Source organism: Lynx rufus, unplaced genomic scaffold (genome assembly GCF_022079265.1).
Source record: "Lynx rufus isolate CCGP_SWC_20201006 ecotype Redwood Valley unplaced genomic scaffold, mLynRuf1.p SCAF_1, whole genome shotgun sequence".
NCBI classification, from domain to species: domain Eukaryota; kingdom Metazoa; phylum Chordata; class Mammalia; order Carnivora; family Felidae; genus Lynx; species Lynx rufus.
In genome coordinates this window covers 186,412,731-186,425,965 of record NW_025814823.1, presented here as the reverse complement: position 1 = coordinate 186,425,965, position 13,235 = coordinate 186,412,731, and the positions used below count along the sequence as shown (strand labels likewise).

Sequence of the window (13,235 nt, the reverse complement as noted above, 5' to 3'; positions counted from 1 at the left end):
AAGTGTTTGTGTCTTTACATTTTTACTGGGGAAGGGGAACAAAAAAGGGAGGGGTGAATCCTGGGGAGCATAGAATTTTTTCTTGTCTTTTAATTCTATCAATGTTTTCTCCCTTCATTCAAATGGAAAATTCACCAAATCTGTTTCCCTACAGGGAGATTTAGAGAGAAACAGTCATTCCTCCCCCATCCCCCACTTCTGCCCCTCCTCCTCCTACAGTGTAACCGTGACTTCTAAGACTTCACGATTTTAATAAGGATTCTTGGCAGATCTGATGAGACAAACCTTCTGTCACTGGTGATATAGTTTAGGGGCTTGCTAAAGCATCTCTCGTTCCCATGAAAGTCAGTCTTTGCATGCTTGTGTGTGCAGTAAGGAGTTTAAAAGCGCTGGGAAGACACCACGCATGTGTTAATTCGTGCTGCAGCAGCGTGCATCACTTCCACTTTGACCTCATAGTTAATCTGCGTGATAGTTAATCGCGCAGAGACTCTTTGATTTTTTTTTAAATTTCTTTTAAACACACACACACACACACACACACACACACACACACACACACACACAGCCTTAGCCCTGCCTGCCCTCACTAAAAGAAAAAAATCAAAACAGCAAACAAATAATCCTAAAACGATGTACCGGGGGAGTATGTGTAAGTGTCAGGGGCAGGAGTATGTGTAGAGTGTGCGCGCATCTCTCTCCCTTATTTGTCTCGGTGTGCGTCTCTCCCTGTACCCTCCCCCTGCCTCAAATACATTATTCCCCTAGTCTTGGAAGCCGCTCCCAGAGCTGACGCTTTGATGGTATCTGCAAGCGTTTGTGTTGATCTTATTTCTGCCCCCTGAATATTAATTCCCAGAGCTGATGGCAACACAGCATCTCAGTGAAGGGACCTACTAGAGGCAGGTGGGGGGAGCCACCATCAGATCATAAGCATAATAATAATACAAAGGGGAGGGATCCTTCTGCAACCAAGAGGCTAGAGGCAGAGGAGGAAAAAAAGCGATGAGTCCGACAAATATATGGAGCACAGGAAGCTCAGACTACTCGACTCCTGTATTTTCACAGAAAATGACGGTGTGGATTCTGCTCCTGCTATCGCTCTACCCCGGGTAAGATGTGCTGTTTTCAGCGTTGTTTTGTTCCGGAGACATGGGGGAGGGGGAGGGATGTGGAAATAGGGAGACCACCCAGATTTTAAACACTGTTCTGGGATATGGGGTTATAAATGAGGGGAATGTGAAAATAGGGGGGTAGAAAAGAGAGGGAGAAAAGAGGAAGGTCACTTTCATTTATTTCTTAATTTTTTTGGTTTAATTTGTTTTGTTTTAGAGTAGAAAAGCTAACGTCATGAAGACTTTGTATTTGGGGAGTAGCATTTTGATAATACTGCAATCTGATATGGAGGTGGGCTGAACTGATACATGCCGGCAATTGAGGCCATGTTGGAGGCATTTTGGGTGGGGGGTCTAGAGCAGAAAACTGCAAATGGGATCCTGGATCACACCCAGGAGATGTATGTATGTGGCAGGGAGGGGTTCTGTTCCTGTACACCAAAGTATTGCTTGCTCCTGCACCTGGACATTCTTAAGATCAGTCAGCCAGATTTTCTATTCAGCCCCTTTGACCTAGCAGCAGATTCCCTGATGGGCAGACATGGTTCAGCACCAGGGACAGCAGTCCCAGTTAGGGCCAAAAGGGAAAGAAGCTTATCTAATCCCATAGGACATCTCTAATTCTATACAGGACATCCCTATAGTGCAGACAGAAGGCCAAGGGAGCCAGAGAGCACTAAAAACCTCTGGGAGTGGTGGTGGGGGCGGGGGGCTATTCTGATTTCTCTACACCCTCCAGGGGGTGGGAGGAGGACTGGGACATGGGGTGGATAATGTAGTTGATGGATTTATAGAGGATATATGGCTAGAAAAGAGGTGGTCTTGCTGCAGTGTTGAAAAATAAGCTGAACGAAGTAAATGTTAAGCCAAAATTGTGAAGTTATGCATTGATGCCTTAAAGTCTTGCTGCACTAAATGGAAAATGGGTAAGGGGAAGATGAATTCCTAAAAACGCTGAGCAAAATTATATGCTCTGGAGTGCTTTGCACCCAAATTTTCCTGAACTTCATTGCACCAAAAGTATCAGGAGAGTATTCTTCCACCTATAGATCATCATTTATCTACACACCTGAATAGCCCCTGGACCTCACGTACACATACCCTCAGGATTTCTAGCCAGGGCCAAAGTCAAGTTAGAAGTCCACTACTTACATTTCTTACTTTCCTCTATACTGTCATTTTGAAGTAAAGCTCTGGAAGAATTACTCTCATCTTCCTCCACCTAGCACCCCACAAAAAGAAGAGAAAAAAACTAGCTATAGAAGAAATCAAGTCATTGCCCTAAGGTTTTTGTGGGAGTTGATACTCTTGTGTAGTAGTTGTGGCAAAAGAAGACAAAAGGCATGAGGGTTAAACTTTTATTTTATCAAAATTTTCTAGTTAACTTCTCTGGTCCTCCATTCTCTAGGGTAGGTATTGGCAGATAAAGATTTCTGATAAAGAAGAGACACAGGGAAAACAAGGAGTGAAAGCCTTTTTTTGGAGTTTTTAAGCAGAGACAGGTTCTGCTTAATTCTTTCAGCACTTTTCATACCTTTGTTCTTTACTATAAAAAGAGAATGTGTTTTTATTAAGAGTATAAGATTAGGTAGCTTTCTCAGAAGTGTATACTACCTTTCACTGGAAATTGTTCTATGCAATACATTTGAGTGGAATCCTGGAAAATCATTTTTTCTATTTAAAAATTATGCATATATATTTGTGTTCAGTGTTTTGTGTAGCTCTTAATTTGTCTCAGGAATTAAAGAGTTGATAGTTGCTTATGGATAGAATATCATTCTCATATTGTTACCAGTTATGAAACCTGTGGATTGAAATCTAGACAGGACATAGGGAAATATGTCTTTCCTTCCTCTTCATGTCTATCTTAGTAAACAATTTTATAATTAAATCAATGAAGATATTCTTATTTATCTCCAATAGCCTTATTTTAATGAAAAATATATAATTTTATTATTTTTCATAATAGTATCATATTTAACATGCCTTTTTGTTGCCACAGCTCTGACTTTTCCAATATTATATAAAAAGTAAAACTTTAGTGATACATTTTAATTTTCAATTCTTTGCTTAGTACCCTAGATGAGCTTTTTAGATAGCTCTAAATAATGTAAATAATGTGTAATGTAAACTCTCCAATAGGAGGATTTGCATATTTTCTCAGTAATGAGAGGGAATGGAGTCATTGCAGTTTAGTGCAGAGAATGTGATCAGAGTTTTAGTTTGCTGCAATCTCATAAAAAAAAAAGCCATTTGAGTGGCTGAATAGGGCCGGATGGAAATAGAAGCTTTGATGTCTAAAGCTGATTCTAAAGGAGGACAAAAAAGCATCTGGGAAAATGTGGGATCCTAGGAGCCAATTTAAAAGAGGTTTGGGGGGTAAATAGTGGCAGTAGAACCACCTAGAAAGTTGAAGGGAACTTTAAGAAACAAATATTTAATTGACTTTTTCATTTATATACCTGCAAAGAATAAGTTGTTACCCCTTATTAAATTGACTAAATTTATTACGTTGTGTTTATACCAAAGGAAAACAAAGAGGATATAAAGCATTGGGATGAGGATGTTAGCACCTAATATCTCTTCTTGTGTGGGAAATATTAGTTTCTGAAACTCAAAGTTATGTAAACTGTCCTGTATCTTGTTTATAGTGCTGTCATAAGAATCACCTAAAAAACTTACCAAAATGGAGATTCCTGAACCCTACACTGAAAGATTCTGAATCTTTATTTCTGGGATGGATCTCAGGAATATTCACTTTCAATAAGTACCCTAGACCCACATTGAAAAAAAGTGGTATTTACTTTGCTGATTTCTAGAAGTTTATTTATCACCATATTTAATATTTACAAGTGCTTTGATTAATGCTATTTTATTATTCAACTGAGCATAATGAGTCAATTTCATATACAGAATTTTTCATTTGTAACATTGGGCATATTATATAAACCACAAAGGATAAGGAATACCTAGAAAGAATTTTAGTAAACCCAACTCATGTGTGAGTAAACATTGGCTGAAAAAATAAAATATGCATACATGTGTGAATGTGTGTGTAATTATATTCACAAACTACATACACTCCATGTACAACTTTTCATACATGCAGGTTTCAAAACAAATTTTACAATTTTATAAACTCTTTCAATGTAACTACATTCCACCTCAGAGTAAAGATACCCTAACAAGAAAAAAGAAATAGAAATTTTAATGTAATAGAAACTTTTTAGAATAAATAGGAATAAGTGTTAAAAGCAAATATATTTTTATTTCTATCAGAATAAAATAAGATTTTTATAACAATTTTTTTCAAGGTTGAATAGACATGAATTTGATTAACTTTTTGATATTAAATGTAACCCTTACCTTGAAGTTTGAGCACTGAATTTTATTTCATTTATTAATTTATTTTTTATTTTTTTGAGTTTATTTTGAAAGAGATAGAACATGAACAGAGGAGGGACAGACAGAGAGAGAGAGAGAGAAAGAAGGAGCAAGAGAATCCCAAGCAGGCTCTACGCTCTCAGCACAGAGCCTGACTTGGGGCTTGAACCTATACAGACCTTGAGATCATGAGTTGAAACCAAGAGTTGGATGATTAACTGACTGAGCCACTCAGGTGCCCCCCACTGAATTATAAAAGAAGAAAACTGAGTTCAAGACTTGTAAATATTTTCTGTTCTTAGCTGTTCTCTGAACAGAAATGCTTCAGGTGACTCTTATGGTGAGCTGCTAAAGATTTTGACCCATAACCAATTTTTTCATAGTTTTAACTTTAACAGGCTATGATCCTGCTTGTAGAGAGGATCTTGTGATTCTTCACTATAACCCTGTTTGTTAACAGAATTCATTTCTAGCTACAACCTTATTCTTTCCTATATTTCTAAATCCTCCACTTGGTCTTATTTAGAAGAAAAATAATTTCCTCAGCATAGTTAATTGCTTAGTTGTAGGTGTAAAATTTCAAACAGTCTACCCTGGGGCAAACATGCACCTGGAAAAAAAAGAAAAAAGAAAAATATGATCACCCAGTATTTCTCAAAATCCAGCTGCCCATCACCATCTACACAAAATATTTGACTTATAGGCAGGAATTTAAGAATTGGCTTTTAATTTAAATAGTTACATAAGTGTCTGTCTGATATCTTAGACTTCATTTAGAATAATCTCCTCAAAATAATTGAACTACAGAATACTTAATGATACAGGTCTCTGTTCTACACACTTGAAATTTGCTTCCATGTCAAAAAATTTTCAAGTTGGGAGTGCCTGGGTGGCTCAGTTGGTTAAGCATCCGACTTTTGATTTCAGCTCAGGTCATGATCTCACAGTTCATGAGTTCAAGCCCCACATTGGTCTCAGTGCTGGTAGCGTGGAGCCTGTTTGGAATTCTCTCTCTCTCTCTCTCTCTCTCTCTCTCTCTCTCAGTCTCTCTGCTCCTCCCCACTTGCACTGTCTCTGTCTCTCTGAAAATATATAGACTTAAAGTTTTTTAATGTTTTTACTTATTTTTGAAGGAGAGAGAGAGACAGAGCATGAGTGGGGGAGGAGCAGAGAGAGAGGGAGACCTAGAATTTTAAGCAGGCTCCAGACTCTAAGCTGTCAGCACAGAGCCCGACTTGGGGCTTGAACTCACGAACTGTGAGATCATGACCTGAGCTGAAGTCGGACGCCCAACTGACTGAGCCACCCAGGTGCCCCTGGAAATAAACAAACTTTAAAAAAAAAAAAGAATTTTTCAAATTGAAGGGAAATAATGTTAACTTTGGAGACTTTATCTTTGTTGTAAATATGTTAGTAGGTCTCTGGCTCCTTGTCACTGCCACAGTTTCCTAGCCATTCCAAAACAGGCTTTTCATTGTTCAAATACAAGTAGACTTTGCTGGAATGACACATACTTGTTTTTTTAAATGTTTTTTTTTAACATTTGTTTATTTTTGAGAGACAGAGAGAGACAGAGCACAAGTGGGGAGGGGCAGAGAGAGAGGGAGACACAGAGTCTGAAGCAGGCTCCAGGCTCTGAGCTGTCAGCGCAGAGCTGGATGTGGAGCTCGAACTCATGAACAGCGAGATCATGACCTGAGCCAGAGTCAGACGCTCAACCAACTGAGCACCCAGGTGCCCCTGGAATGACACATACTTGTAATTGAAGGGGAACAAGTACATATTTGTCTTACTACATAGACTTTGATTCTACAACCAAACTTGTGTTCATGGCAGGGTTTCAATGATTATAAAGGATATTTGCTTAAAAGTATTCTTGTTTTCCCCACTATTATTTTATTTGCTATTCATATGGTTTTCCTTATTAATGGGTGGAGAGTGTAATGCCAGTGCTACTTATTTAGCATTTACATGGCATTTTATCTGTAGAGTTATACAATGATTTTTTAATGATATAGAATTATTACCATATTTTGCAATCTTATCACAATACTATAGGGATTAATATGATTTGGAGTTAAATTTTATTTTTACTCCAAGCCACTAATGTGTAACTTAAAGAAGGGTTTTTTATTTTCTTTTAAAGGATATTTATTCTCCAGAATATGGGAGAAATGAATAGCAAACAACCCTCCCAGTAAAGTCAACTAGAGAGGCCTTTCATATCTCAAAACAATCCAAGTATTTTCTTACCGTTAGAAAGCAAAAGGGTGGCTATACTTGTGTAGTTTGGATTATTGCCCTAAGAATGTGATTAGAGGAGTTTTAATCCTGCTGTACAACTAATATTCAAGAAGACTCAGACTAGTCCCTTAACTTCTCCATATCTCATTTCCTACACCTTTCACAAAGAAAATATTATTTTCCTTATCAAACTCATGAGACCAGAGAAAAGAATGTGCATGCAAAAATTCTCAGAAAAAAAATAAAGCCCCAATTTCTAGGTGTAAGTTCATACTCCTCTGGAAATTAAAGCTTAAGCACTTTGATATTAAGCTATCATATGCCAAAGTTAATTAAGCAGTTGCTTGTATGATTGAGGTGATTAAAATGTCAACCTTAAATATTAACATATTGAACATAGAGATACCCAGATATTGAAGTAGTAATATTATTTCTGCTTGAATATTTAGTTTAGTTGCCTTGATTTCGTCTTTCATTATTTTTTTTTTCTAAGGATTTTTGTAGATCTTTAATTTCATGTCTTCTCTTAGGAGATGATACTTAAAATTTTCCTGAACCTCCCAATAACAGATTTATTGAACTTGCTATGTACAGCCTAGAAATTGTGTTTCTCTTCATACCTCATCTGTTGAATCTCTTTTCCTCACACCTGGACAATATCTAAGACAAATCCTATAAGTTTTCTCTTTATTTTAGAGTTTAGAATAATCTTGTTTTTAGGTATTAAACTCTCATCTAAATTGATCTTTCAACCTCCCAGTGAGTTTTGTTTTGTTTTTTCTTCTATTATTTTGATCAGGCTTGACCTAGGATTTGGCTTGTTATGCTTGTTTTTGACTATTTTTTGAGATTGGAGTGGAAAGATAGAAGATAATCAAAGGAGGAGAAAGATCTTACTTTGTATTATCTGGGTGACAGATACCTAAATGTTGAATTATTCTTTCATGGGGAGATTGGATGGGTTCTATGAATTTACCCTCTTTCTCCTTCCCACTTTTGGGGACCTATAGCATCACATTATTCCCTGACATGAGTTATACTATATGATGGCTGATGTTGAATGACACCTCTTCAGCTCCACTCCAAAATATATCCACCCTGATTCCCTGCTAGCATCATCTCACCAGATAGACAGTTTTTAAAGACAATTCCAACATGATTTTGTTTTGTTTTGGCATTTATTTGTTTTGGCATTCATGGGAAGGGCAGAGAGGAGAGGGAGGGAGAGAGAGAGGGAAGAAGGAAGGAGGGAGGGAGTGAGGGAGGAATAAAATATGAACTGATAGACTTAGCAAACTCCCTGTCAGATTCTAGAAGTGAAGATCTTTCTAACTCTATTCACTATTGGGTCATTCAAATAAGCCTATTACCTTTAGACTTCTTCAGGAAAGAATCAGGCTAGTCATTTAGACTCTTCAGATTATAGAGAATAAAGGCCAAATTTACCTAAGAGTTCTCTATCCACTCTGTTTCAGAGAGCACTAAAGCAGGTATGCAATTTTCTGTTTGGGGTAGGGATAGCAATTGCCCTCCTTAGTTTTCTCTCACAGGGGACATCTATGAGTGGATTTTGTGACTTCTTTTTTAATTGTCTTGAGATAGAAGTGGAGCAAGTACCTCCATGGGAGGAGGGGATATGAAATTGCACAGCTCTTTCTACTCATAGGCCAATAACCTTCTTCTGTAACAACACCTCTGTCATTGATTCCTTACACATCTATTATGTGGCTCCAAACTGGGAAAAGGAAAAGGAATCCATGACCTGTTTTAGCCTTCTCTAGCAAGGTCTGCCTCTTTTTGGTGCCTCACATGTTTGTATTAAATGAGATCCTAACACTTCTTGCCATTTTTTCTCTGTTCTCGACATTGGTCATGACAACAGGGAAAGTATATTTAATATTCTGTTCCCAGGGCGCCTGGGTGGTTCAGTCATTAAGTGTCTGGTCTGACTTGAGATCAGGTCACTATCTCACGGTTCATGGGTTTGAGCCCTGAGTCAGACTCTGTGCTGACAGCTCAGAGCCTGGAGTCTGCTTCAGATTCTGTGTCTCCCTCTCTCTCTGCCCCTCCCCCGCCTATTCTCTCTCTGTCTCTGTCTCTGTCTCTCTCTCTCTCTCTCTCTCTCTCTCTCTCAAAAATAAACATTAAAAATTTTTTTTAATTAAAAAATTCTGTTACCTTTGCAATATTTCTTCCAAGTATCCACTGGCTAGTTCACCTACTTCAAGTCTTTTCTCAAATATTACTTTCCCAATGAGGCCTACACTGATTATTCAATGTAAGGTTGCAAACAACCCTCAACCTTGTACTAAAAATTCCACTTATCCTCTTCTATGTTTGATCCTTCGTTATACTTCAAGCCTTCAGTAATTAAGCAGATAATTTTATTATATGTTGCTTACAGGTTTATTATTTTTTACTTTTCATTTTCTGCCTCCCTTAGCTAGAAGCCAGGATTAATGAAAGCAAGGTTGCTGATTTGTCTACTTATATAACCCAGGCTTTTAGAGAAGGGCTTTGCCTCTAATAGATCTTTAATAATTCTTTTTCAATTAAATAATTAAAAATTCATTTTCTTTTCCCTGAAATTTGTCGTTTTTTATAAAAGGAAGAAAGAAAAGCCTTTTTATTTTCCTAACAGTATCTCACTCTAAGTTCAGCATATACAGCTGCCAGTAAAAACAAAAAAAGCAAATAGGTCCTATAGTGTAATGTAGTCCTTAAAGAACATAAGCTATGGAGCCACACTTGACCAGAATTCCAATTGCTATCCCTACCATCACTTGATGGCCCTCAGCTCCCTTCATGTAGTCTTAGTGTCTTCAAATAAAAAAAGGAAGATAATAATTTTACATAAGATTATTTTGTGTAGTAATTGATATGATACATGTAAAGGGCTTCACACATGTTAATCATCCCTTGTATGTTGTCATTTTTGTTATTGTTTTTGTTACTACTACAGGGTCTATTTCCTGGGGATATTCCTAGAAGCAGAAGTGTCTTCTCCACCTCTGTTAAACTCCAAATTTTAGGAGAGTGCAGAAGAGAGTTTCTTAATAAAAATTCTCTAGTTCTTTAGTCTCCTACCTTAACTTGTATAGGAAAAGAAAATAGGGGAGAGGTCCCCAAGTTTGTCTATGCTAATCATTGATTTTAGATCATTATTGTAAACTTAATGCTAATCATTGATTTTAGATCATTATTGTAAACTTAATATTTCTAACAGATGTCAATTAGATGCCAATATAATAAGAAAATATATGCCAACATATGAAACTTCTTGAAGATAGCTTCCTTAATGATATGCAAAGGAGCATCTTTTTCCAGAGATAGTGTGAAATCACTGTCTTTGAGTTTCTGAGCAAAATTACTCAACCCATTTTTCAGAGCAAACCCATGTTGTTGTCCAGCAAACCCTGGAGAGTAAGGAGGAAGGAGACAATCCAAGCTGATATTGTGCTATTAAGTGTCATGACTAACTCATGTTTTTCTTTGTGCCTAATAGATATGATCATAGAATTAAACTCAACATTATCTGTTGTGTAGGGTACTATATCAGTCACCCAAAGTATCATTCTGATTCCAGTTTTGCTATCTTACTAATTTACCACACAGCAAAGAGACTTTCCTTGTATCAAATATATTATTTAAATAAAGACAATTGGGATGTAATAAAATATTCAGAATTTAGGTGTATAGTTAGATGAAATTTTTTCAAATGTATCCACTAGTATAACCATCCCTCCTACACACACACACACACACACACACACACACACACACACAGGTTTTTAATATATATTACTTTCCATCACACCTGTAGATTTTCTTGTGTTCCTTTCCAACTAGCTACCTGTCTACTCTCCCTTTCCTCCCTTCTTCTGGTAGTCTCTCTTGTGGCTTTTCTCACCATAGACTTTTTTTTTCCTGTTCTAGAACTTGATAGTGATGAAATCAACAGGTTGTACCTAGCTGCTTTTGCTAAACATAACGTTTTTGAGACATAATAATGTTGCAGATATTATGAGTTCCTTTTTATTGTTAAGAATCCATGGCATGAATTGCAGCATGTTTACTGAGTCTTTTCTTGATGTATCCAATTTGAAGCAGTTTGGACAAAGCTGGCAAGGACATTACTGTACAAGTGTTTCTTTGGACCCGTTTCCATTTCTCTTGGTGGGATTGATGGAACACAGAATTGATTTATTTGTATATTATAAGAAATTATTGGAACAATTTTCTAATGTGTGACAGTTCAAGTTGCTGCAAACCTTTACAACTTTAGGTATTGTCTGCCTTTGTTTTAGTTATCTATTTCTATATAAGCAGGTATCCAAAGCATATCTTACAAGGTTTCTGAGGATCAGAAATCCAGGGGTGACTTAGTTGGATGATTCTGGTTCACGATCTCTCATGAGGTTGCAATAAAGTTCTTGAACAGGGTTCCAGTTATCTGCAGGTTCTGGACAATCCATTCCAAGTTCACTCCTATATTGATAGGAAGCTCCATTTCCTTGACTGGTGGCCTTTCCATGGTGATGGAGAAGTGGAGTGAAAAGAAAGAAGAGAGAAAGAGAGAATGCACGCTCATGCGTGCAAGAGAGAACTCAAGATAGAAGCCATAGAATTTTGTAATAAAATCTTATAATTATGTACCAATACTATTGCCATGTGGTGTTAGTAACAGAGAACAATCCTGATACACAGTGGGAAAGGTTTAGGTAAAAGTGAATGTGTGAATACCAGGAAGATAAGGATCACTGGGGACATGTCAGAAGCTGGTAACTAAAGCCTTTGGGGTTTTAACCATTATAGTGGGAGTAAAGTTGGACCTATTCAGGTTTTTTGTTTGTTTTGATATATTTTATTATTGATTTATAGAAGTACTTTATGAATTATAAATAAAAGTCCTTTGTCAGATATAAGTAGTGAAAATATTTTTCCAGTCTATGGGCTTATTATTTACTGATTAGATGAACAGAATGTTCAATTTTAAAGTATAATTCATCATTGTTTCTATTCTGGTTAGTGGTTTTCTAGCCTATCTAAGATATTTGCCTCCCCCAAGTTTGCAAAAATATTTTCATATTTTTTTCTAGAGGCTTTGTAATTATAGCTTTCTCTTTGATCCATCTCAATTTTTTATTTTCATTTAATATGTTAGAGGATGAGATTCATTTCCCCTATACATTTATCCAATGGGATAAATTTTCTGGGAAGATTTTCCGTTTCCTATTGACATTCCTTTGAACTTTGTCACAATGTTATTAACATGTATGTTGAGGTCTGTTTCTGAAATCTGTTTTCTATTCCATTGGTCTACTTGACTATTCTTAAGTCAGTACCATATAACTTTGATCATTGTAGCCTTGTAATAAATCTTGAAACAAGGCACTGAATATGAAATAGATCCTTATGTATTTTTCTTTTGAAAGATCTGATTTGTCTATTTTACATCTTTTATATCCTCACATATTTTTAGTAAATTTGTCAACTTATACAAAAACAAACAAAACGAAAATGTCCTGCTGTGTCTCTTTTGAAGTGGTACTGAATGTATAGATCAAGTTAAAAATTATTGACATTTTGACAATGTTAAGTCCTACAATCTATGGACATGGTTTATCTTTCTTTATGTTTAGGTTTTCTTAAGTTCTTCTCACTAATTATATATTTCAATGTAGACACTGCACATTCTCCTTAAGTTTATTAAGTATTTTGTCTCATTTCAAGTTATGTTTTTAAATTATTTTCTGTTTATTATTATTATATAGAAAAACAATATATTTTGTATATTACTTTTATATCCTCTGGTATTTGTTCTAAAAGTTACTCCAGTAGTTCTTATAGGTCCCTTATGATTTTTTATATACAATATTGTTATCTGCAAATAAAAATAGTTTTACTTCAGAATAACTTATTTTTTTAAAAATTTTTTACATTTTATTTATTTTTGAGAGAGAGACAGAGCACAAGGGGGGGAGTGGCAGAGAGAGAGAAAGAGAGAGAGAGAGAATCCGAATCAGGCTCCAGGCCCTGAGATGTCAGCGCAGAGCCTGACACGGGGCTCAAACTCACAAACCATGAATGAGATCATGACCTGAGCCGAAGTCAGAGGCTTAACCAATTGAGCCACCCAGAGGCCCCCAGAATGACTTCTTGAAATACAAATATGGTTGTTATATTGCCACATTAAATATTTGCAGTAACTCCCCTAATACCATAAGATCCAGTTGTCTTAGGTAGACTTGCAGGTAATATACCACATATTTGTTATACAAAATGGAGACATTTTTATAGTGAAAGGGTATAATTATTAATAATTCTGTCAGGATCACAGGTGCCAACTGGAACTTTCCCAGGCAAACTGGGCATGTGAATACTCAATATGGTCTTTCATGATCTGATCCCTGACAACCTCTCGAGTGTCAGCTTCTGATTTTTCATCAGATACAACTTGACTCTCCCACTATATTTTACTGTTTTCTTTCA

General features: G+C 36.4%; 1 protein-coding gene across 6 annotated transcripts in view; it reads left to right on the top strand.

Moving 5' to 3' along the window:
- The first annotated feature begins 1,005 nt into the window (after positions 1–1,005).
- GABRG2 (gamma-aminobutyric acid type A receptor subunit gamma2) overlaps positions 1,006–13,235 on the top strand; it is a 112,428-nt gene continuing 100,198 nt past the window's right edge. For all 6 annotated transcript variants that reach the window (XM_047073223.1, XM_047073239.1, XM_047073214.1 and 3 more), the window contains exon 1: positions 1,006–1,112. In XM_047073223.1, the coding sequence (XP_046929179.1) occupies positions 1,006–1,112 (107 nt within the window). The remainder of the gene's footprint in view (positions 1,113–13,235) is intronic.